Raw genomic sequence first — 24,624 nt, 5'->3', positions numbered from 1 at the left:
TCATTCAAATAACCAGAGTTTGTGTCCCATTGTCTGAGACTACTAATTCCAATCTTTCTACAGCAATCATACAAGAAATCCAATGAAACTTCCACAACTTCATTTTCAATTTTATTTTTTATTTAGAAATAATAAAATAAGACATAATATATAAAAAAATATATACAACCCATGGTTTGTGCAGTACAATAGGAAGACGTTAGGTACAAAAAGATGGCAGATGGGAAAATAATAACTATCATGATTGTCAAAGGCTAGGATTGTTCATCTCGCCAGAGCCCAGAGCTGAAACCTAGCATTCCTAGGAAAGAAATTCTAGTTTATGGAAGATTGTGGGAGGGGATGTAATAATGCAACACTTTTATACTTTCCACCTTAACGTCATTAAACAGAGTGATGGGGAGCTTAAGCCACCCCTTTGGATGAGCTGTTTGCTTTTAGGAGGTGACTGATTATAAGATAAAAGCTGACATTTGTTGTCTGCAAGAGGAACATCTTTGGGGAACCAAGGTCATCAGACACACAGCAAGATTTAGGGAGGGAGTATATGGGGAGAAAGGAAGTGAAAGACAATGAATAATGCACTAACAGAACAAGAATGGAGTCAAAGGAACTTTCTCTAGGGATTTGGAAATGACTACAGTGCTATACGACATTCTAAAAATGTCTGATTCAAGTATACTCTTAGAGGGATAGAAAACTATTCCTTTCTCAATAATCAAAATAGAATTCACTTTGTCTACCTTTTATTTAAAAATAGAATAACCAGGAATCTATGCCTCCCCCCTCCAAAAAAAATATATAATGCCCATCCAGATACGGGCAAACATTCTTTAAAAGGGAATACATCCTAGAGGGATTTGCTCGCAGCAGAGAAGCAACGGGCATCTGGGAATGAACCCCAGATGTTCAAAGTGAGTCTCTCCATCTGCTTACTAGTGGCAGTTGTGTGCACTAGTTCCGGATGCCCAGTCAATAAAGACAGATATTCTGAAGGTAAAAATGCAGGGAGAAATGCCGTGCATTACCTATGTCTTGGCTCTTGGCAAAAACAAAACAAAAAGCCATTTAAAGCTTGTAACTATTAAAATGCTAGTAACTACAAAAAGCTCTCAAAAGAACAGTCCATGCTGAAATAAATAACAGAAGAACATACCAAAACGAACCTCCAAAGGCTGGTAATAGCCACTAAAACCATGCTAACCGGTAGCATAATAGGTGCTAGCTCTCAGAACCCCTGCTATAATTATACCTCCTATGGTATTGTATTTTTTCCTTTACAGATTTCTATTTACATTTGGCTTTAAATATGAAAATATCTGATAAACTTTATAAAATGTACACTTCAAAAATGTAGCTTCTGCAAAAGTTTCTTGAAAAAAAAAAAGAAAGAAAAAACAAACCTATGCACCAGAAATTTTAGATGCTTTCTTCTTTTTAAGAAATGAGTTGAAAGATTCCCCTCCCTCTTTTCTTGTCCTTGTACCCACCCCTTTTCAAATAGCTCAAGTCTTTTTAAGTGATAGCACTGTATGTTTGGAGGAAACTCCAGGTGGTCACCCCTATTCTCCACTGCATCTTCATGTGGTTTACATTCCACTGAATACTCTTTGGTTTGATAGTTTTCCTTTGCAAATCACCCTAATAGCAGCATCTGAAGCCCTCCATGGCCTCGCACTGTCGAAAGCCAGTCTGTTTTCACTTCAACTGACCCCTCCAACTCTTCAAGCAACTTCCCAACCCTGCCTTTACACATGGATGTACAATTAGAACCCCTTTCTCAACACTTCCCTCTTGATTTCGATGATAATAACACCAAGAGCTCTCAAACCATTGACTTAAGATAGTTGAAAACAGCAGAAACTGTCATCATTTTACAGGCACTGCATTCAGATACGGCTGCTCACAAGCCACAGACCAGCACAAACATCAACTGAAACAAAATACATGATTCTAGAACAAGCTGATTTTTAATGGCATATTAGGATACAATACCATTAGAGAGTTGATTTTCAGACTCCAACTAAAAAGCAAAATTAGCAGCCCTAGGATCCACAAGTAGGGGACTTTTAAATCTAAAGACGGAAAGGAAGAGAGACTTGCATTATTGGGCTAGAGTGAGGGTGGGGAGAGATGTTTTCATCAAGGCAGGTGACGAGGCAGAAGAGGGTTCTAGAAAATAATGTGTCCTTGGTAACCTGCTCTGGGACTGGGTATAAGAGACAATGGCCAGCTCACATTAATCATGAGTGTGTACACAGAGAGAAATAACCCTTTAGACTATTAACTCATTAGCTTGTAATTGTGTTGGGTTTATATGGCTCACTAAGACTCTAAAATACTGAGACATTCTCTCCTACCTTCTGCCATTAAAAAGGCAGCTTCCCTCTCCCTTATAAAGCAGATTTTTGCATTGAAGTGGCACACACATAAACACACACACACACACACACACACACACACACACACACGTGCGCGTACAGAGAGAGAGGGGAGAGAGAGAGAGAGAGAGAGAGAGAGAGAGAGAGAGAGAGAGAGAGAGAGAGAAACCCCCTGCTTTGTCATATTTAGTCCATTTTGATTCTCTGCAGATGCCTCAGAAGGACAAGCCTAGAGGCCAGATATCTTTCCTAATATGACACCAAGCTAGAAATACTCTGACAGTCAAGGCCATGATTCAGCTGCAAAATTTGAAATCTATCTATCTTCCATGCTGGATGTCTCTGTTTAGAGGATGCCAGGTTACCACAAAGTTCAAGCAAGATCTGATCTTATGGAATAAGCTTTGGAATGTGCAGAAAGAGGAAAGCTCAGAAATGTCTGAGTATCACTCTCTCTCTCCTTTGAATACATTAGCCTGATCAACACTATCTATCAGGGAAAGAAAGACGTTAGTACAGTGTGCATGTAGGTGTGACCCATGTTCTTTTTCCCTTTCTCTTCAAATAAGAAGGATGCACAGAAGAACAAAATTGAAAACATACATTTATCGACTTTAATGCTCTTTTTCAGACTAAGGTGCAGAACGAACAGGCTGTTCAACATCTTGTTGAGGTTCAAAGTTAGTCTCTGGATTTCCCAGGCAACCCATGGGGCTTTTTTTTTTCCTTTTTAATATAAACTCCACTGTGCAAAAAAATGTGCATTATCTTTGGTATTTATTTTAGGTAGTCTAACTGAAAATTTGAGATAACCTATTAGTGTCGTGGAAAGGAAAAGTATAAAACCCAGAGGCTACCATTTGGCTAGTGTTACATAATGCCCTTACGTAACGAGATAGTGGGGAGAGAGAGAGACAGAGAGAGAGAGAGAGAGAGAGAGAGAGAGAGAGAGAGAGAGAGAGAGAGAGAGAGAGAGAGAGATTGGAGATCAGAGAGATCAATTTTAGCAAACAAATTACTGGCCTCAGAAAATCAGGCTCTCATTTTGGCAGTTAATAGCCAAATACTTGACACTTTGAAGCACACTGTGCGCCTTCAACAATGTTCAACACTGACTTTTTAAAATTATGTAAAAGATAAACCACACTGCAACAAAAATACAGTTTGTGTTCATGTAGTTAGCAGCTTTTCAAAAAATTAAGGCAGAGTCTTGCCTGTGTTATGCCATTAAAATCATCCTTGTTCCCCTAAAGAGAAGCATTCCAGGTAAGCTAAATACCAAAACTGAGGCTTGCCTGCATATTCAAGTTTTGTAAAAACACAAAACAATACATTTAAAATCCCACAACTCATTCTACAACAGATATGTGCCATCGGGTCACTCGGAGGCCTGCAAAGCACTTTACATCAGTCATCCAGCTTACAGTCTTTTCTTGAAACCTTCGTGCTAGCCTTAGTCTCTTGTGGCTGCTCACCTTCACCCACCTCTTGACCAGTACCATGGTCTGTATAACTGTCTCGGATCTCTGACCAACAACAGTCTGTGCAGCGACATAAATATTCCAAAGACGCAATCAGTCAGTCATATCTCCGATTCTCTCCTTAACGGCCTGGGCTCTAGAGGTACGCTTGCTTGGTTATGAAGATCTATGCCAGGAGGTGAGTCTGTACTTGTGCTTTCTGGGACTCCATTTTCACTGTCCTCTTCCTCTTTGCTTGTGAGGGCAACTTCATTTTCATAGCAAAATGAATTCGCATTTGAGAGGATGTATTTCTTCTCTGCTAAGTCTCTGGCACTACAAAGGGGAGTGTTAGGTACCTCGTAAGTCTTATGGAATCTTGAATAGTCCACTTTGTAATAGTGTTTCTCTTCAAAGAGCACTGGCTCGTAGCGGTGACCCCAGAGAATTTCATTGGCCAGATATGAACTCCGGCATTGTGTCGTCATGGCAGTGGCTTCCACCATGCCTTCCAGTATGACAACAATTTCAAAGTCTGCATTGTCAATGTCCTGCTTACTCAAGTCATATAAAGGGCTGTCTTCATCTATTTCATGGACAATAGTGATAGGGGACACCAGAAATATACGGTCAATTCCACTATCAAAACCAACATTGATGTCTATCTGGTCCAAGGGAATATATTCCCCTTCTGAAGTGATTCTGGATTTGAGTAGCTGTGCCCGGACATGAGCTTCCACAAGGTGGCTTTTGCGAAGATTGCCCACCCTCCACATTAAGCACAGTTTGCCGTCCCTCATGGCAATCACAGCATTGTGACTGAAAACAAGAGTCTCATTTCTCTTCTTTGGTTTTGCCATCTTTGCCATGACTGCGCCAATGATGAAGGCGTCGATGATGCAGCCTACGATTGACTGGAATACCACCATGAAAACAGCAATTGGGCACTCATCTGTAACACACCTGAAACCATAGCCTATGGTTGTCTGGGTCTCAATGGAGAAGAGGAAGGCAGCTGTGAAGCTGTTGACCTCAGACACACAAGCTTTGCTCTCTTTAGAAGCATCCAGATCCCCATGGAGCAGAGCTATCAACCAAAACACACAGCCAAAGAACAGCCAGGAGAGCACAAATGCCAGGCAGAAGATAACCAGCATCCATCGCCAACGAATGTCAACACAGGTGGTAAAGATGTCTGCCAGGTACCTCTGTCCCTTCTCACCCACATTAATGAACTGGACATTGCAGTGCCCATCTTTCTTCACAAAGCGGCTCCTGCACTGTTGCCGCGTATGGACTTTACTCTTGCCGTTCCCGAAGCCGTTGGCCACTGCCATGGTGGCCAACTTCATGCCATCTTCTTCTGAAGAGACAATGCTGTAGCGGTTGGTTCGCACACTGCCCATTGCTTCCGCGGTGGACGCCAGTGTTTCTGCTTTAGAAAACAGTCTGAGTTTTTGCAAAACCCTTTGAAGAAACAGTTTTGAATGTTCAGTGAAGACACACACACCAAAAATTAAAAAAAAAGAGGAGAGATGGATTCTTCCAAAGGACCTTGGGGTTCTACCAAGGCTTGCCTTTTGACCAATAGAGTTACCTTAGTAACTCAGCTGACATCCAGAGAACTTGTCCTACAAGAAAAGAGAGTATTCATTACAAAACAGCCATACTTAAAGGAGTCCTACTGTCTAAGACAATATCCCCATCTTAACAAAAACAGAACAGGACACAAACAAATTGGATTGGATTGTGTAGAGTTTTCTTTGTTCCTATAAATTATATTTTAATTTTTTCTTTAAAAATGCAGTCACTGAACATAGATGAAGTACCTCTGCTAGTTATCCCACCAAAATTTCAGTTCCCTATTCATCTGCTGTTTGTCAGCAATCTAGAATATTCTATAATCCATATCTACCTATCAACTCTTACTCTCTTCCAGGTTCTCAAGGTAATAAACAGAAGAATCATTCTGATTTCTAAGGTTTGTACCAGCGTCTAAAAGTAGAATATGTCTAGAGAACATTTCCTAAGAACAGCCTGGATATTAGTCCAGTTACATATGTGTTAAGAGAGAATGTCCCAGCCCTTGCTGACAAAGTTGACATCTATAGGCACAGACAGTTTTGTTTCAGTAATAATGTTGGGCAGACAGTCCTTTGCAGCATTTGAAATGGATCCTAACTTCTGGATACTGTTTGGTTTGTACTTGCTCCATCTCTCCCCACACTGGAAGCAGGCACTGTGCAGAAATGTCTGATACCATCTCCCTGAATGCAAGCAATTCTGACTTGAAGACACAGATTTGCTCTGGAGGATAGAGAGCCTTTCTGTTGCTTAGCAATATGAGTCCTGAAATTCTCCAGAGATGGGATTGCCATGTGTAATGACAGGGTAGGGAGGAAGCACCTCTGTTCCAAGGGCCCAGGTCTTTAGCGGATTGAGATAAGGCAGGAGCTCATTTCATGTGGGTTCAAGGCTGTGTTCTCTCCAACAGAGACAACTTTGTAATCAAAGTAGCTCATAAATGCCAGTCAGCTTACTTTCACTTCCAGTGCTCTTGTTTGCTGTAGGTTCCTATGGAGAAGGCACTCACCTTTACTTAACATGAACAAATAGTAGCTTCCAGCTTCCTCCCACTGCTTCATTCTGCCCCAGGTAAAATTTAGCTACTCACTTTGACTTTACCTCAACTCCAAAATCAAAACAAAACAATAAAAATCCTACATTTTCCTGTAACAAAAAAAAAGAAAGAAAGAAAGAGAAAGAGAAAAAGAAAGAAAGAAAGGAAGGAAGGAAGGAAGAAAAAAGAGAAAGAAAGAAAGAAAGAAAGAAAGAAAGAAAGAAAGAAAGAAAGAAAGAAAGAAAGAAAAAAAGAAAGAAAGAAAGAAAGAAAGAAAGAAAGAAAGAAAAAGGAAGGAATGACTAAGAAGCAGTCAAGGTGTTTTCTTTATGCAATGTGTATTAGCAAAGTCTAGAAGTAGATTAATATTAATATAGCCTAGAACTAAAAACTGAAAGTAATTTCCAACTTTTCAAACCACCAAATCCTTGTCCTGTTTTTAAGAGGGACAATAGAAAGGATCAGAAATGTATTGAGGCCTTGGTGAAGGGGCTCCAGTTTTGATTTCCCACAGAAGGCACATGAATATGGATCAGTCAACAGAACCATTTTCAGCCAAGCCAGCTGCAGACATAGAAAGCAACCCATTTGTCCTTATTTCATGCAGGCCTTTACAAAGAGGCAAGGTGCATTGTGTCTGGAAATGGCGTGTTCTAGTCCTCTGACTTCTCCCGTTATATCTACATTATTATCAAGACATACACCAACTTATTTTTCTTGAGATTAGTCATCTGTGGAAATGGCAATGTGTGTTACATTTTGGCAGCTCTTGACACCTAAATGATGCTTTATTTGAAAATGCCTTTGAATTGCTTTATAAAAAGAAGTTCCGGTGCCTGGTGCCTTCCCAACCTTCTCCCTGCTTTGGTGTTTTGTCTGCTTCCCTGTGAAGTGTGCATTTGGACAAAGGAATAAAGAATCATAGTCCTCAGAGGTTAGACCCTGGACTTGGAAAGAAATATGTTAACAGTATTTTCAGATGATTTGGCTCACATAATGTTGCCAAATGTTTCTACCCGAACATGGAGACGGCAGCATGACACCAAATGCAGGTGTGCTCTTCTTTAAAACGTCGTGGGAATGGGACAAAGGAGTCCCTTCAGAGAGTGTATCTGAGTTACAACTCACTTTAAACTAGTTTATGATAAACTAACACCAATCAACTCCCCTCTCGCTATTCAAAAGAAGCCTTTCTCTGCATTAACAGTGTGCGTCATGCACAGACTCTCGGATTTCTTCACACTGACTCCTGCCTCTTTCCAGATAAGAACTTAACAACCCTATGAACTCTAAAAGCCTAATTAGGACTTTCCAAAATCTCCATCCTAGGACATCTGTTTGAATTCCACAAGTCACACACTAGCTGTTTCCTATGAATAGCTTTCCCCACTTGGAACCTTGCAAACAGCATGTACTGAGGGGGCTGTCATTGTCTCATTTCCATTGCTAATGGCAGAATTTGGTCCACATGTTAGCACATCATTTTCAGGTCTTACCAGGGCTTCCTGGAAAGGAAAAAAACTTTCCTTTCTTTCCTTGAAATAGAAAATTTCCTCATGTCCAACACATGTCAAACCCAAGCAGAGTAATGTTTGTACGTGTGCACACACATGTCATATGTCTTCAAACTTTTACAGAGCTGGTTACAATTACAAAAGTCTAGAACATGCTACACTCTGACAGGTTAACTGTCCATATAGTTCACTGTGCTTTTGCTCTTGACCTGCCCACGGGTCCCAGTCACCTCAAGCAAGCAAGAAGAAAATTCTCTTGCCCTCTCCTCCCTCAGTGGGAATCACCAATTCATAAACATCTGGGAAAAGCTTTCATTAAAAAAAAATAGGACTTCCATGCAGGTTTATTCCAATTTTTTTTAAAAAACAGCAAACTAGTAATTTATTCAGATACACTTGCCTCCTTGATGGGTATAGCTCCAGAGAGCTTATAACGGATTTGGTAAGTAATATACAAACTCCCTTTAAGCTCAAATATTTAAGGCCTCAGTTCTAAACTCAATGGACATGAATACTCATTTTCACCCAAGCCATAACCAATGAGGTACAAAGTATTTCTGGGAAATTGAGAGGCTACATGTGGTGCTGTTCATGTTAAGACTATTTATAGGCTGATCCAAAATTAAGCATAAGCAATGGAAAAAATAGTCCAGTGCCTCAATCTTAGGTAGATGTTGAGGGAGAGAGGCCTGGGGAGAGAGAAAGAGAGAGAGAGAGAGAGAGAGAGAGAGAGAGAGAGAGAGAGAGAGAGAGAGAACTATGCACAAATACAGGTGTAAAATCACATTGTAAAAATGCGAGAATCCTAATTGTTTTCCATATAAGAAATACCTCCAGTAGAGCATGTGAAAAACTAGGTAAAAGTACTTAGAAAGAATAAATGAGAATCATAGTGTCCCATAGGAGGGTCATTGTCTCTCAGTGAAAACATAAGTTTCTGACTAAAGACAGGACATAGCAGAAGAAGAGATGCTGGGTAAGAGAAGTCTGCTAATGAGTGCTTAAGCAGCTATTCCCCAGCTGACGCCATGCAGACCAGTCCCAGAGTGCTCTGGGCATAAGTTGCTATGTGAGTCCTATTGCTGCAGAGCAACCTCTGTGAAGCTTAGTAAACAGAAAGGGGGGGTGGGGAGGAGACACCCATTTATATCTACGTGAGTGCTGCCTCCAACATTTACACACAATGTTTGCGGCAACTCGAGGCATTTATTGCATGCCAAAGATGACTGGTGTTTAGTAAACAAAAATTCATCTCTTTTCAAAAGCTCAAAATGGTCCAAAGCTCAGGTAAGGATAGGGTCAATCTTTTAAACTAATCAGAAGTCAGAGAAAGACAGCTGACCAGAGAGTTTTGATAAGGAATATCTGAAAGGTGTCAATTGACTAATTTGTTTGTTTGTTTGTCTGTGTAATTTCGCAAATATGTAAAACAAGTATCTTTACAGATATCAATAACATAAAAATAAAAGAATACCACACAATATGGAGTTCAAGGCACAAAAAAAAGTGAAATGACCTTGACCCCAACTGTCACCGTTTCCACCACACTTGAAGCAACCTATCTCTCTCCTGGGCGTGGGGATTTTTTTTTTCCCTGCATAATGAAACATAAAAATAAAACCCTTGGTTGTGATGAGGACTAGGTGAACAAGTGTATTGGTGCTCACGGGGCACATTCAGAGAGGGCTAACAAAGGGAACTATGACAGCCTATTAATTATTAATGGGAAGAGACAGTAAATGATAAAAGGAGATATTAATTCCCTTCTTGCCTTAATCAAAACAGGTTTTCAAGTAACACTTTTATTTCATGTCAGGTACATTCAGAGTTTGTGAAAACCTTTGGAGGGGACAGTCTCCTCCATGTCTCCACTGACAGACTGAACCACACAGATGTGCATCTACCCATTTCCTATCTTGGTTTTTCCTCCAACTGTCATAAGGAATCCATGTTATGATGCAGTCTTTTTTTTTTTTTTTTCAGAATCATGTCGCTCTGATTATTGCTTCCCTAAAACCACACTGTCTTCAAATGAGGAATTTACACCATTATTACTAAGAATAGCAAAGTGCCTAGGACAGACTGACATAGGATGGGAAAGTTTTCCGTTCTTCAGGCTAAAATCCAACACGGGTTCCTACTCTGTTTCTCAGCAAAGGAACTCTGAGACTTGAGGTGTTCACTCTGGAACTCTGACTCTGGAACTCTGTGCTATATTTAAAGCAACGACCCCCTACCCCCATCACACACACACACACACACACACACACACACACACACACACACACACACACACCCCAAGGATCTAGAATAAGTGCTGAGTCTCGCTGTCTGAGACCAGCGCTCAAGAGGGACCTCCAATTCACAATTACATTCTCTTCCTCCGTGGAACCCCCAGTAAGAGGAAGAATCCGCTTCAGGCTCGAGCTTGCCTCTAAACCCAGTATCTCGCTACAGCTGGTGCATTGGAAGTTATGAGCACAAACAGATGCTGCAAAGAAATCTGTTTCTATTGCTCAACTCTTCCAAGCATGTCTCAGTATTTTTAGCTCTGAGGATGTTCTGGTGCGCACACAAACTATATAGGCAATGAGCCGGGGACTCCAAAGCTTGCAGAGGAAAGCATTACAGCAGCTTGACAGATGGGCACCTCCAGAACAGCGGGGACAGCAGGGTAGGGGACTGTGGCGCAACTCCATTGCCCTAGACACACACAGACAAGAGGAGCAGAGAGGAAAAAAACACAGAAGCCCTTACCTGTTGCTGGCACAGGATCATAGGGACATGGAGTGGAAGTGGGGGTTACAGAAGCATGTAAGATCCAGTGGTTTTTGTGAAGGAGAGTGAACCGAAGCAAGTAAGAATTCCCAAGACCCTGCTTGCCGGCGCCGGGAAGGCTGCGCGCTGGCCAGGGCTCCAGTGCGCTCTGCGATAGCCTGGGAGCTTTTGAGGCGGTCCTTGTGATAACCGGCCTTCTTGGCTCCGCCCCCTGTCCACTGTTGGCCAATCGGAGAGCACCTGGCTGCGCCGCCAGCCCGAGGAACCGCCACCAGGAGGGGGAGGAGGATCCTTACACCCCAGGCCTCTAGCTCTGCCAGCCAGGGAACCTGCGGTGGCTTCCTCTACTTCCTCCAGCTTCCTAGCCTGGTCTGAGAGTCCAGCTCTGGGCTGGGGAGGAGGAAGTCGCGGCCCAGAGGGGACAGCAACAGGTGGGAAGCTCAGCCGCCACGCCGCTGACTAATTGCAGCCTGGCCTTGGGCAAAAAGCTTCCTAGTGGGTCTCTGGGACCCACACTTTCCAGTTTCTTTCCAGGGTGGAAGCCGGCTCTACACGTTCCTGTAAGGGCCTGAGAGGTGTCAATGCCTGAGAAAGATGCCTGCGTCAGGGAGGGAATGACTGATCACTGGGGTGCGTCTCCCTCTGTCCCTTCTCCTGCATATAGACCTTGGAAACCACAGCGCATTCAACTGCAGCTCGCGGATAATCCGCTAATTAAACAGCGAAAATGTCCCGGGACCTGTACTCAGTAACCAGCAAGATTTAGATGGGCACAAGTACAGCAATGGCTTGTCTGACCAGGCTGTTTTCTCCGCCTGAATGATGGTGAATTACTTACAGAAAGTGCCTGGACTTCTCTAGCGGGTGTGGGGGGAAGGGAGGGAGCCGCTGGTTCCTCTCGCCTTGTCCGCCCTCCATCTCTCTCTTCACCACCGCCCGGCACGCTCTGCTCATGTAAAATCAGAACAATTAGAGAGTAATGAATTCTCTGGAACAGTACCTACAGACTCTCAGCTCTGCCCTCGCACCAGCGCCTCCCAGCCCTCCTTCCCAGCAACCAGGCAAGAGTATAGCGGACCCTCAAAAACCAGCTTCGGCTTTAACCGTGCCTGCATCCTGACAGTTTAGAAACGAATTCTTTAGTGAGTGTGTAAAGTGAGTGCACGGTCTCTCTGAATATGAGCGTTGGTATCCTAGCGAAGCTTTGTTCTTAAAAGATCAGCGTTTAGGAGTCTATCTTCCGCGGAGTTTGCAGTCCGGCTTAATGACTATGCTTCAGGAGCTCCAAAGCAACTCGCATACCTTTTATTTAAACCCCTAAAGATTGCGTTGAGTCACCAAACTACTCGACAAAGCATTTCGCATTCCTGGTTGTACAAGCAGGGTACGTTTTTCTGTGTAGGGGAGTTGAAAGGAACAGTTCTGAGTTGCTGCGTGGATACCCACCTCCTAGTCTCATATCCTCACGTGGCCCCTAGGAGGTGCTAGTGAAATGTGAATACATTTTCATGTCCTCTCACTGAGCCTTTCTCTTTTCCTAGTACTGAGCGAGAGACACTTAAGAGGGTGTGGAACAGGTCATGGAAGCCTGCGACTGTTTTGATAGTCAAATGGTGTTTCGTTTGTTAGGACTGCATTTACACCAAGCTCTGTTACTGAGGGTTGGTTACCTTTTCAAGCTTTGTACACCGGGATATTGTCTCCCACGAGGGAGGTAGGTCTCCTTTATCACAGAATAAGCCATGTATTATTTATACATTGCTTGGATTGAATCTGCAATGAAGATGACTATATTAGAACCTAGGATGTAGCCTAAATCTAGAGACAGGAAGAAAAGTAACTCTTCATTAGCCAAGGCATAGAGAAGGAGTTATCAGCTCATTTATGATTTTTTTCTTTCTTCTGTGCTGTGACTCATTGCATAAATAGATGGGGAAGAATTCTCCAAACTATACGAACTCCCCCATCCTCTGCCCCCACAGGTAAGGCTCTCCTTGTGAAATTGCCCCGCTACCCAGAAAAGGTATTTTTCAGAATCTTGGTTTGCAGTTGTTTATTTTAATATTCTACTCAGTAAAATGAATAAACCCCAGGCCAAGACAGCTTCGTGGAACAGGAAGGTCATTAAAGGAACGAGCACAATAGTCTATGCTTTTGTTTGGATGTGCACATTTAGCTGTAGAGGTATATATAATACAGTCCCTAGTCTTTCTGTCAACCACCGATTTTATTCTCACTCCTCTCCCTGGGACTGGATGAATGAGAGGCCACAAGGCAGGTATCTTAGAGGAGATAGTTCAGGAAAATTAGATTTTTGCGAGCAACTTCCCAGTCTTGATAGACCTTTTCCCTCATTGTTTACTTAAACAAACATGAAGGATTTAATTTTGACTAAAACATTTTTGGTGTGTGATAGATAGACTTGCATTTTCCCTTGCGTTTAAAAGAGAAAGTAACTGCATTTTAATTAATAAATGCCTTTTCACTCTGTGCCTATTAGGAAAACTCTAGGCTGCCAAAACATTAGTACTTGGATAAATATGCTCTTTTTTGGAGCAGTGAGTGATACAGATTTCTCTAGTCAGTCTACCTTTTTTTTTGGCTGATTCAGGCCTTATTTAGCACACACACACATTTCCCATTAGTTTTAGATATTGTGGCAGTTGGGATCCATCTGTGGATTAAATTTTTCCAAGGAAATGACAATTACTCTTACTGATTCCCTCCACAGCAACCACCTATAATATCAGAGCTAATATTAGTCAGACTCTGAATGAGAAGTTTGATTGTTCATGGCCATGTGATGCAGAGACTGCCTCACTAGAAGCACAAATCGTTCCTCCACACTCAGTTTAAGAAGTACAAATACGTTCAGACCTCTCCCGATCGTATGTGTTCATATCAATACTGCAGTCATCAACAGCTCCTTGGATTTGCATCTACACTATATTAAGAACCATTAACTTATAATAATACTGATGATGATAACAATACTTATAACAATATAAATGATAGATCATGAGTTTGGCTTATAACATACACAGGATGCATCTGTCATCTAGTGATGTTAGACAAAGCCACCAAAGTAGAACATTAAACACTGAACTGAATGGAATCTTTATTGGAAAGCCTCTTTATCTTTGTAAGTTAATCAGTATTACTTACCATTCTTATCACTGATCATACTTATTCTTTATATTGATGTTGACTGACAGACTCTTAAAATAACTACTGAGCACCTAGTCAAAGAAACAATATTTCTTTTTCCCCTAGGGGTTTAAATTTTTTTCTTTAGATGCCAGAAACAGAAAGTAAAACAGTTAAATGATCCAATGCTGGAAAAAACAAACAAAACAATCACAAAACACATTGTCACATGCATTGCTACTGAGGATTCTGAAAACATACCAAAAGGCAAACGCGCTGCCTGATTGTGTTAATGTCCTCATGTCCCCATGATGTTCAGCTCTTTCTATGTTGATGAAATCACAAATGTTATTATGAATTTCGAGTATCACATCCTCACTGAGTGTCTCCATTTACTAGGAGGCATTGTAAGAGTGAATGTACTCGACAAGCATTGTCTGTTTTGCACCACAGTGGATATGCTTTTGGGAGGAGGCAGACTGATCTGACATATTCAGGAACACAGGATCTTATATCATAGCTTTTCTTTGGAAAACCAGTTGGTTGGAAATTATTTTTTCTGAATTATTACATCTAGCTCTCTGATTACTAACACTCTGAACCCACCTCTCATATAGCTTATTTTGCTCTGTTTATGCTACTGAAAATATTTTCCATATGTTTGTTTATACCTACCTGTAGGTGGGTTTCCAAAATTCATTGTTATGTCATTTTACTTCTATATTCTGGTCAGTTTGCACTTAGACAAATGTGTAAATTCCTCTCCACAAAAGTCAGTTTCATGATGAAATGAACAGAAGAAATAGAAATTCTTTATTTAAAAAAAAATGGCTTACATAGTGACTCAGTGTTATGGTTTGAATATGAGATGTCCTCAGGAGCTCATATGTAAAAGATATGGTCCTTAGCTAGCAGTAGGGGAAATTTTAGAAGGTGGGACCTCATTGTCACAAAATTATCTGGTCCTCAGTCTCTTTGCATCCCTCTGTGTCTTTCTACTGTGAGATGAGTAGCCTATGGCACATGTCCTTGTTGCCATGATGTCCCTCCCACCTCACCCTGTATCCAGAATCACTTGAAGTAAGCACCATGGATGACGGAGACCACAAGCAAAATTTATGTCAAATACTTTGTTGCGAAGACCAAAGGTCACACTAGTACACTCATTATGATTGATTGTATAATAATTACTATATACTATCTTATTTTTACCTGCAATGCATTGGGCTTATCAGAGTGTAGTAGAGTCATTTCCCTACATTAAATGACTGGACTAAATGTATGTAAGACTTTTTGCATAACCTTCCTTCCCTATCGGGAGAATCTTCACTTCACAGTTGTTTTTTTTCTTGTGTCAGTGTGGTGTGAATATCTCAGGCTGGAACCATCCTGTGCAGAATTTCTGGATTCTAATCTCTACTGGGCTGATACATTATATAACCAAGATTGTTAAAAATATATGGTGAATAAAGCAAATATGATCTAACAAATCTAAAGATGTATTTTTTAAAATAGACTGGACAGATACTGAATTTCAAGTTACCTTATCTTAGTCAATTTTCTGGCTCTATCTAAGACATCTATTTTACCTTTGCACAACAATTAAATGCCTTAGTATTTGTTCCATTGTGAATAGTGAGCAGTCCAGGAAGACCTCTGAGTAAAGAGGTGTCTGTGTGTTTATAACTATTTGTGTGTTAATAGGTGCATGTGTAGCACAATCACACTTATTCTCTCAGTAAATGCCACTGCTTACTGTGATGATATGTTATTAAAGGCTTTCATTTCCCAGGAGATCTGTTAACACCAATAACAAATGGGTCTGCTCTTTAAGGAGCCTCCACTTCCAGGACAGATAGGTTATTATTTAGTAAATCAGCTCTTTTGTCATGCTCTGGGAGCCCTTGTTTATCTCAGGTATGCAAGATAATTACACTCTGAAAATATCAAATTCATCTCAGGGCTGGGTCTTAATTTACTGTTTTTAACACGGTGATTACAAGGATCGCTTCATTTTTGTTATCTGTGGCGTGTTAGTTCTCTCAAAGACAGCTTCACTTTTCCTTTCTCACTACCAATGACAGCTTCTTAGGCTGGGTCAGCACAGGTCACTGGTTGAGGAGAATCCAGCTGAGAAAAAAAATGCTAATTATTTTGTATCATCACTACTGCCACTGGGGACAGACAAGTGTTACTGCTCCAGGATCAGTGCCATCATTTGACAAGAGTGATGAAAGTTTAGTAAGAAGATCAGTGAGAAGCCAGAATGGATGGCAAACTTCCCAAGCGGCAATCACTGCTCTTGTGCTTCACAACCCATGATGCTCAGTGGCTCAGCATCACATGGTCATGCACTCAAGGAGATCATGAAAATGGCCCTCCCTAATACAGTACAAAATAACTTCCATTATAATTAGCAACTAAATCCAAAGTCTAAAACACTTGCAATGATGTCTCTTTACTTTTAAAATAACTCTCTGGAACGCCATAAGACTCACCCAACTTAGCTTTAACTGACTTTAAAGAAATAGATAGCCAAGGCTCACCAGTTTCTGCCACAGGCTGCAAAGAAAATGTGAAATATATTTGAATCAATCAAATACATTGTAATGATACTTTGGAAAGAAAGGCTATATTCTCGAATGCTTAGGTTTTAGAATGCTATCTTGGACACTCTGCAGCTTTTTAAAAAGGGCAGTGCATCACGCCTTTAATCCCAGCACTTGGGAGGCAGAGGCAGGTGGATCTCTCTGAGTTCAAGGCCAGCCTGGTCTATAGAGTTCCAGGATAGCTGGGGCTTTTACACAAAGAAACCCTGTCTCAAAAAAAAAGCAAAAAGAAAAAACCCACACATAATACAAATTTTAATAAACATCCCTCTGTACATAAAAATATTTTCTTATTGAACTCTATGACAAAAATAAACGTACATTTTTATGAGTTTTGCTACTAAAATTCCTCCCTGGGAGAGAAATAGAGAGAGAGAATGCCTTACTCCTCCTCCCAAGATCCCAACAACAAGTAAGGTTGGAAACAATAGTTCACTCAGAGGAATCAATGAATGTGTAAGGCTTACTTACAAAGCAGTGAGTGTGTGTGTGGGGAGTGGGTATGAGCAGGAGCTTAGGTGATCTTAAGCAGCCAAACTGGGGGGTCTTCACCCAGCAGGGATGATGGCTTCCCCAGGGTTGTGTAGATGGAACCCCTCTTCTCATCCTTCACCATCTATATCTTCTAGCCCCTCCCCCCAAGATCTTCATACAAAAAATTAATAAAAAAATTGTTTAAAAAAATACTTGGGAGGTTACTAGACTAGGGTTTCCTTAGTACACTAAAGTCTAGTGTGAACAGTGGAAGGAACTAGAGACGTTACTAATCAGAACCATCCACTACCATTTAACTAAGGAAGGAGTTCTGCTGTGTTCCTTTGTTTCGGTTATCAAGGCTCACTGCTCACACTGCTACAGAGCTCTCAAACAAATCATGCTGGGTCTGAGCAAGACCCCACTCTGCAGTTTGTTCTTTGCTCACATAAATAGTGTTCAATTGCTTATTGTCTAAAGTGTTCCTTTTTTAAAGTTATTTATTTTGGTTTCTTGTGTGAGTGTTTTGCCTGCACTGTGTATGTATGCCACATTTAAAAAAAAAAAAAAAAGTGCAGTGAATGCTCCTTGTGCAACATTAAATGATTTTAAAACCAATTGAAAATATAGAGATGTGGAGCTGGAGAGATGGCTCAGCTGTTAAGAGCATTAACTGCTCTTCCAGAGGACCTGGATTCCAGTCCCAGCATGCACACAGTGGCTCAGAATCGTCTGTTACTCTAGTTCCAGGGCGTAGGTTCCCTGTTCTGGCCTGTGATGGCACTGCACTCATATAGTGCACAGGCACATGTGAAGGCAAAATCTCATACACAGAAAACTTTTTTAAAAGAATTAAAATTAAATGTAGATTTGTATTGGAAAAGGAAAAAATAAATAACAGAAGTTCTTATCTCCTTTATGGAGTAAATACACTTTAGCTTTGTAGGATTTTCATCCCTTTTCCTACATTTTGCATCGTTTTTAGTCATTAAATTAACTAAATTTAAGAGCATATAGGCTTTCTTTTTTTAAATCATGATTAATACTTTACTTAAAAATCTGTGATGCAATTAAAATCACTCAAAGGCAAATTTAATGACGTTATAATTCATCTTATGTTCATAATACATAAGAATATAGTCATCCCCGAGTCTTCTATATTTGCATTCACTTTTGGGTTTTCCGTTTGAAAGATGACATTAATTATATGTGCATATTAGTGTTTATCTTCGTCTTTTCCATTTTCTTTGAATAGATTTCTAGATGTGAATTGACTATGTCAAAGGACTCAAAACTATCGTAATTTCAATTCTCATTACCTTAAATTCCAATGTATCGAATTTTAAGTTCTAAACTTTGGGATTCTGATGATAGGTATAGATGCCGTGCAGTAGGAGGGAGGGTTTGAGAAGTGGGTCACCCTAGTATGATTCTGGAACTTAAGTCTGCCACTTACTATCTGTGAAACCAAAATGTCACTGGTATTGTAAATCATGTATTGAAATTCATGAGACGTATTGATGACCTAAACAATGGTTGTTATTTACACTACAGCTGCATTTAATGATTCTGAAAATTTCATGGTCAGTGACTGTTATTTGGAGGACTAAGTCATGTGTGCAACAACCTTTCAAATGACCTATAAATCTTTTGCAGTGCCCAACTAAATACTACAGTGATAAATGAAAGGCAAGCACCCGAGAAGCCTAGTGATGTGTTCTAGGCAAGGCTGAAGATACAGGCTAGCAGTAAACCAAAGGAGGAAGGTAGAATGCATTTTCCAGTTGACAGTCCATATTTAAAAGTTTTCATGGTGGCTAGGAAGACAGCACAGTAGGGAAGTGCTTGTTATGCAAGCATAAGGACCCGAGTTCAGATCCTTGGTGATCATGTAAAAAGCTGAACATGACATGGTGGCACATGCCTGAAATCTCAGCTCTAGGCTTGCAGAGAGCAGAAGATCACTGGGGCTTGCTGTCCAGCCCATGTAGTCAATTGGTAAGCTCCAGGTTCAGTGAAACACTCTGTCTCAAATCAGAACAATAAAATAGAGAAATGATGAGGAAGAGCAATGGACGTTGCCCTCTGGCTTGCATGAATACACCTACTTCCCACCTACACATGTATACACACACACACACACACACACACACACACACACACACACACACACACACGGATTTTTTAAAGAGGTACTCACAGAAACTAAACTTTGGGTATTTTCAATGTGTAAGGACAACCAGTCAACAGTTAATTCTTCACAGAGCATGAACTCTACAAATCCCCCACAAGAATAAGGGTGGATGCAGGGAGACTGGAACATTAATCAGACTGGCATTTCTTCATCGTTGGCTCCTGGCTACAGCCATACCATGTTATCTTCCATTTTCGTGTCATTTTTGTTGTTGTCTTTTTTTTTTTTTTTTGCTAACTATAATTTCCCAAATCCCCATTTTAAGTTTAAAAAAATAGAGATATAAAAATTATATTCTGGTAAACCTCCTCACAAGTGTGGAGTCTGATGACATGAATTCTAAGCCAAATCTAACATCTCATCCCCTGCACTTTTCTGTGCAGGATGCAACTCTCATGGTATCCCTACTAACGTTATTCTACAAACAGAGAAGGACTTACCTACAGTCACTTACTACTTCTCCCTACATCATTTTCCATGACTCTGAAATACATAAACTTTGACTTTTTGTTCTAATTAGTTCTAATACCCAGCTCTAATTCTTTGGCTCAAATTTCATGCTTTCTATTTTAAAAACAAATCTGATCAGTATCTGTGGGTTTTCTTTAGCATTGACCAGTTTTCCTTCCCTAAACAGGCATCCTCCCTCCCAGAATCAAAGGTCTTTATAGGCTGCAAATCATTAAAACTGGTGTTATAACTATACAAAATCAAAGAGGTATACCCAATTATCACCAGCAACACTGGCAGTAACAATGTAACTGTAAAAGTGCGATACGATTTTTAAAAATTCAAATAATGTCATTGCTCATTTGTAAGTTTTTTGGTATTTTAATGGACTTATGCAGATCAAATCCCGGTATTTTTCTTTGCACTTAGGTTTGAGCCACACTCTCTCTGTTTTAAGTGTGCATCACATTTAAATGAGTCACACACATAAGCAAGTGTTTTAAAATTGTTTCCGAGGTTGGAAATTGACTCTAAACTCCTTACACATTTGTATTCTATTGCCAGGCCTTCAGCTCCTGATTTTTTTTATCAGTAAGGATCTCATTTTCAAGCTTTCATTTATATAGCAGTCTATTCTATTGTGTGGTTTGCATAACTGAGTCACCAAGTTTTAGCAAAGCAGGAACTGACACCATAAATAATGCCTCTGTAGCCTGATGACCATTTCCCTGCCAGCCTGCTGAAATACATGAAGACACACGGTGGTTGTTAAGGCACCTTGGCCAATAGGACTCAATTAAGAAAACTAGCTTTTGCATTTGCTGAGATTAAATGTTGTTTGTGTGTTAACAGACACATAACAGTCATGCTTCCAAATAGCTCCTTGGAAAATGATGGATTTCCCCACTTGGAAAATGTCAAACCCCAATCTATTGCTCTTCCTGTAAATCATTTTTATATATAACCATTATGCATCAAGGAAAGGATACACTGATATATTAGGGGAGAGAGAGAGAGAGAGAGAGAGAGAGAGAGAGAGAGAGAGAGAGAGAGAGAGAGAGAGTCCAGTAATAATATATGCAAACCCCATAAAGGAAAGGAGAGGGCCAAGCTTTGATTTGCAATGATATGTTGTGACAGAAAAAGCAGTGGTCATCTCAAAGATTCTCTATTTGAGAAACATCCCTCAATCTGATTTCTTGATGCTTTAAGCTCAGTTACATTTCACAATACGTATCTTTAAAAGTCGCCTACTAACCCACTGCACCCACTGCACATACATTTCTTCTACATTGGAAGTGTGAAAAATCCTAAAGAGATACTGACACCTCCCTCGGAAATTTTTGGAAGGCTGAACCACCTACAAAAATCTGAGGCTAAGTGGTTTCAACCTTCCAGTAACATACAAGCTAAGGACACATAACTTCAGTAGCACCCATAGAGAAGAGCAGGATTACAGTATTCTTTGCATTTCTTTCTAGGAGCAATCAGAACATCTGCCTGTTCACAATGTCAGTTAGCTCAGTGGATTTGAGCTTAGTCACCAATGCTGTATCCATAGTTGCAAAATCCAGGCAACATGACAGAGATTTATAAAAGTCTCCTTAATCCTGGGCTCAGAATGAATCACTGTTCCTCCCTAAGTGATGTACACACAGAACTTAGCTCACCACTCGCAATGTTCTAACTTCTTTCCTTGTACGTTCGTTGCTCCACCTCATTCATTTTTTCCTCTCCACGGCCCCTACATCATTGCAAGATCCACTCCATGAAAATTAAAACTCAAATGTAGTGGTGATCCAGGTAAGGCTCCCTATGTATGACTGTTACTGTATTTTTGCATTTGGTTCATCTCTGTAAATGAAGCTCAAGATTTGCATGATTCTAGCTTCATCCAAAAAGCATCACATGTCAAAGGAACATGCCAGAAAAGCACTAGGCACATCTGACAAAATAAGCCCAGCCAGACTCACAGGATGAAACAATTCAGTCTGGAAGGAAAATAGATCGGTTTAGGAATATTTCATCATAATGGAAAGCAATTCTTGATGAGTTGACTTGTAGGTAAGAAGGGGGAAAGGGAGGAAAGAGGACGGGGGAAGGAGGAGGAAGAAGGGGAGGAGGAAGATGAGGATGAGTAGAAGAGAAAGAGGGGGAAGAGGATAAGAAAACAAGGACGAAGAGAGGGATGAAGAGGAACAGGATAGAATAAAGACCTGTAGGAATGGACAGATGACCCTGCTTTCTCTTTCACCTGGACCGCCTTCCAGATCTCCTTCAGAAGGCAATTTGACCTATAACCTATTTCCAGTAGTTAAGAACCGGAGCTCTCGCAGGCACAACCATTTACCTATGACTCTATTGAGGACCCCTCATGAACCCTTTTTTCTCACAGGAGAATTTAGGAGAGTCTATGAACCCATGTTTGATGAGAGTTTCATAATTTCCTTTCTGAAATACCAGGGTATTTATTTCTCTTACGTAATTTCCAGGGAACCAGTTGCATGACCTGGCTTCTATTCTGTTGGGCTACCGAGAGGCCTTACCGTCAAACAGTCACCCTTGGTGAGAACATACCCAAGGGCTGATATATGACTGCAGAGGAACTTAACAATTCCTGGAAGGAAAAGGGTTAAGAGCCAGTAAAAACAGCATAAATTTACACATGACCTAGTGTGAATACACTTTAATTCTCTTCCTTGCAAGGAACAACAACAATGACAGCCCCCGTAACTAATGCCTCTGGTATCAAAAACCTTGTCCCTGCAGGACACGGTTTCACCCTGTGCAGATGATGTCAATAACACTCCAGTTAGGACAGATCTGCTGGTGAGTTTTCTTTCAAAGAAATCTGAAAGGTCTATTACATCATGGAAAAATAACTTCAAGGGTTGCATTGCAAGGAGCAGCATTCTGTGGTTTCAATCTGGCTGACAAGTCCTAGCATTATAGGTATTTTGTCTCAATCTCAACTTGATGGCTTGGATTATGAGTCGTACATGAAAACTACTGCACTTTCTTTGTTAAAACAAAAGGAAAACCTGACTGTCTTAGTCACTTTTCTATTGCTGTGATAACCACCAAGATCAAATTCAACTTGGGGAGGAAAGTGTTTATTTAATCTTTTACTTTGCAGTACATCTTCAAGGGAAATCAGAGCACGAACTCAAACAGGAAGAAACTGAAGCACAATTCATAGAGGAGTGCTCCTCCTGGGTTACTCAGCCTACTTTCCTGTACATCCAGGACTACTCAGAGGTAGCACCACCCACAATGGGTTGGGCCTCCACCCTGGATAGCTGATTAAGAAAATTTACTACAGACTTGCCTACAGGCCAATCTTTTTTTTTTTTTTTTTCTTTGAGACAGGGTTTCTCTGTGGTGTTTTGGTGCCTGTCTTGGATCTAGCTTTGTAGACTAGGCTGGCCTCAAACTCATAGAGATCCACCTGGCTCTGCCTCCCGGGTGCTGGGATTAAAGGCGTGCACCACCACCGCCCAGCAAGGACAATCTTAAGAAGACATTTTCTTTCTCAGTTGAAAGACTCTCTTCCCAAATGACTCTAGCTTGTGTCAGTTTGACACAAAACTAACCAGGTCAATGACCCTGATACTATAGTCTTTCATCAAACCAAATGCTCTGGTATGTTTTTTACAAAATACAGGATGAGTATTGCCTAGGCAAGTGAGAAGTAGTTGGGGGCAAATAGAGAAACACTGTCTGTCAAATGAACCAAAAAAATAAGCAAAGCCAATACCTTAGTCTCCTACCCTAGCCATGCAGGAGAAGATTTCCCAGATGATGAAGCTGGCTGCAAATGAGCTCTTATTCGGAGGTTGCCAGGAGTGTGGGCAGGGACAGGCTGCAGCTTTTCTCTTCCTACACCTTAGATCCCATCTTCACATAGCAATACTTTTTTTTATGTTTTTCATCTCCTATTCTTCTTTAGTATGTTTTCATCCATTGTCACAGCAGGGTGAACTCCACCCTTGCCTTTGGTCTTGGATGCATCTGAGTAGCCAAGACTTTGAGTATGGAGCCCACAGATGTCAGTGTGTCATAGGTGGGCTGCAGCAATATCCTATCAGTGTCTGCCGGGTGGTGGTCCTCTAACCTCTTCCCTCTTTTATCTACATGCAAACTCTCCCAAGAGTACTTCCAGGATTCAAATGTCTAGAACAGCAGCTGTAGCTAGAGTTTTCCTACCTGGCCCACAGTCAGGACAAATCTCTCTCACCCTCCAGTCCCACAGCCGCTCAGATCCAACCAAGTAAACACAGAGACTTATATTGCTTACAAACTGTATGGCCATGGCAGGCTTCTTGCTAACTGTTCTTATATCTTAAATTAACCCATTTCTATAAATCTATACCTTGCCACGTGGCTTGTGGCTCACCGGCATCTTCACATGCTGCTTGTCCTGGTGGCGGTTGGCAGTGTCTCCCTCCGCCTTCCTCTTCTTTCTTTTCTCCTCTCTGTTAGTCCCACCTGTACTTCCTGCCTAGCCACTGGCCAATCAGTGTTTTATTTATTGACCAATCAGAGTAATTTGACATACAGACCATCCCACAGCACTTCCCCTTATCTTTTTTTTTTTTTTTTAAGAGGAAGGTTTTAACTTTTACACATCTCCAAAGCCAGCTTGATATATTTGGGGATGTGGGCGTAGCTTCTCTCACTACTTCCTGCTGGAGGGGGGGCACTGTATCTTATGGGGACACAAAGAAAATTTTAGGATTATGGAGTAGTCCATGAGGGTGTATTGTCTGAGCCAGTTGCCTTGAAACAGTTCTGGATGTTGGATCATCTGGGCCATGGTATCATCAGAGACCTTTCAGGGGGTCTTGGTTGGTCAAACCTGATGTATCTTAATCTGGAACAAATCCATAGCCTCTGGCTTTCTGTGGAAACAAAAGCAGAGCCTCCTTTCCAAAGTAATATATCCTTACATCCAAATTTTGAAGTCAAGGTACCTTTAAAATATGCATTTTGGCATA

At 41.0% G+C, this 24,624-nt stretch overlaps 1 protein-coding gene and 1 long non-coding RNA gene across 2 annotated transcripts; one reads left to right on the top strand and one right to left on the bottom strand.

Annotated features, from left to right (window-relative positions):
* Positions 1-2,507: 2,507 nt before the first annotated feature.
* Positions 2,508-10,891, bottom strand: Kcnj2 (potassium inwardly rectifying channel subfamily J member 2). The gene is made up of 2 exons (XM_059269799.1): positions 10,733-10,891; positions 2,508-5,472 (listed from the first exon to the last, which is right to left on the bottom strand). The coding sequence occupies exon 2, from the start codon at positions 5,245-5,247 to the stop codon at positions 3,964-3,966; it is 1,284 nt and encodes a 427-aa protein (XP_059125782.1). The 5' UTR covers positions 5,248-5,472; positions 10,733-10,891; the 3' UTR covers positions 2,508-3,963.
* Positions 10,892-10,999: 108 nt separating this feature from the next.
* On the top strand, positions 11,000-15,390 carry LOC131916448 (uncharacterized). Its single transcript, XR_009380546.1, has 2 exons — positions 11,000-12,137; positions 15,259-15,390. It is a non-coding gene; the product is annotated as an uncharacterized LOC131916448 (long non-coding RNA).
* The last annotated feature ends 9,234 nt before the right edge of the window (positions 15,391-24,624 follow it).

The sequence above is a fragment of the Peromyscus eremicus genome, chromosome 8a (assembly GCF_949786415.1).
Source record: "Peromyscus eremicus chromosome 8a, PerEre_H2_v1, whole genome shotgun sequence".
In the NCBI taxonomy this organism is placed as follows: domain Eukaryota; kingdom Metazoa; phylum Chordata; class Mammalia; order Rodentia; family Cricetidae; genus Peromyscus; species Peromyscus eremicus.
The sequence above is the reverse complement of the archived record's forward strand: the minus strand, read 5'-3'. Positions and strand labels throughout refer to the sequence as shown.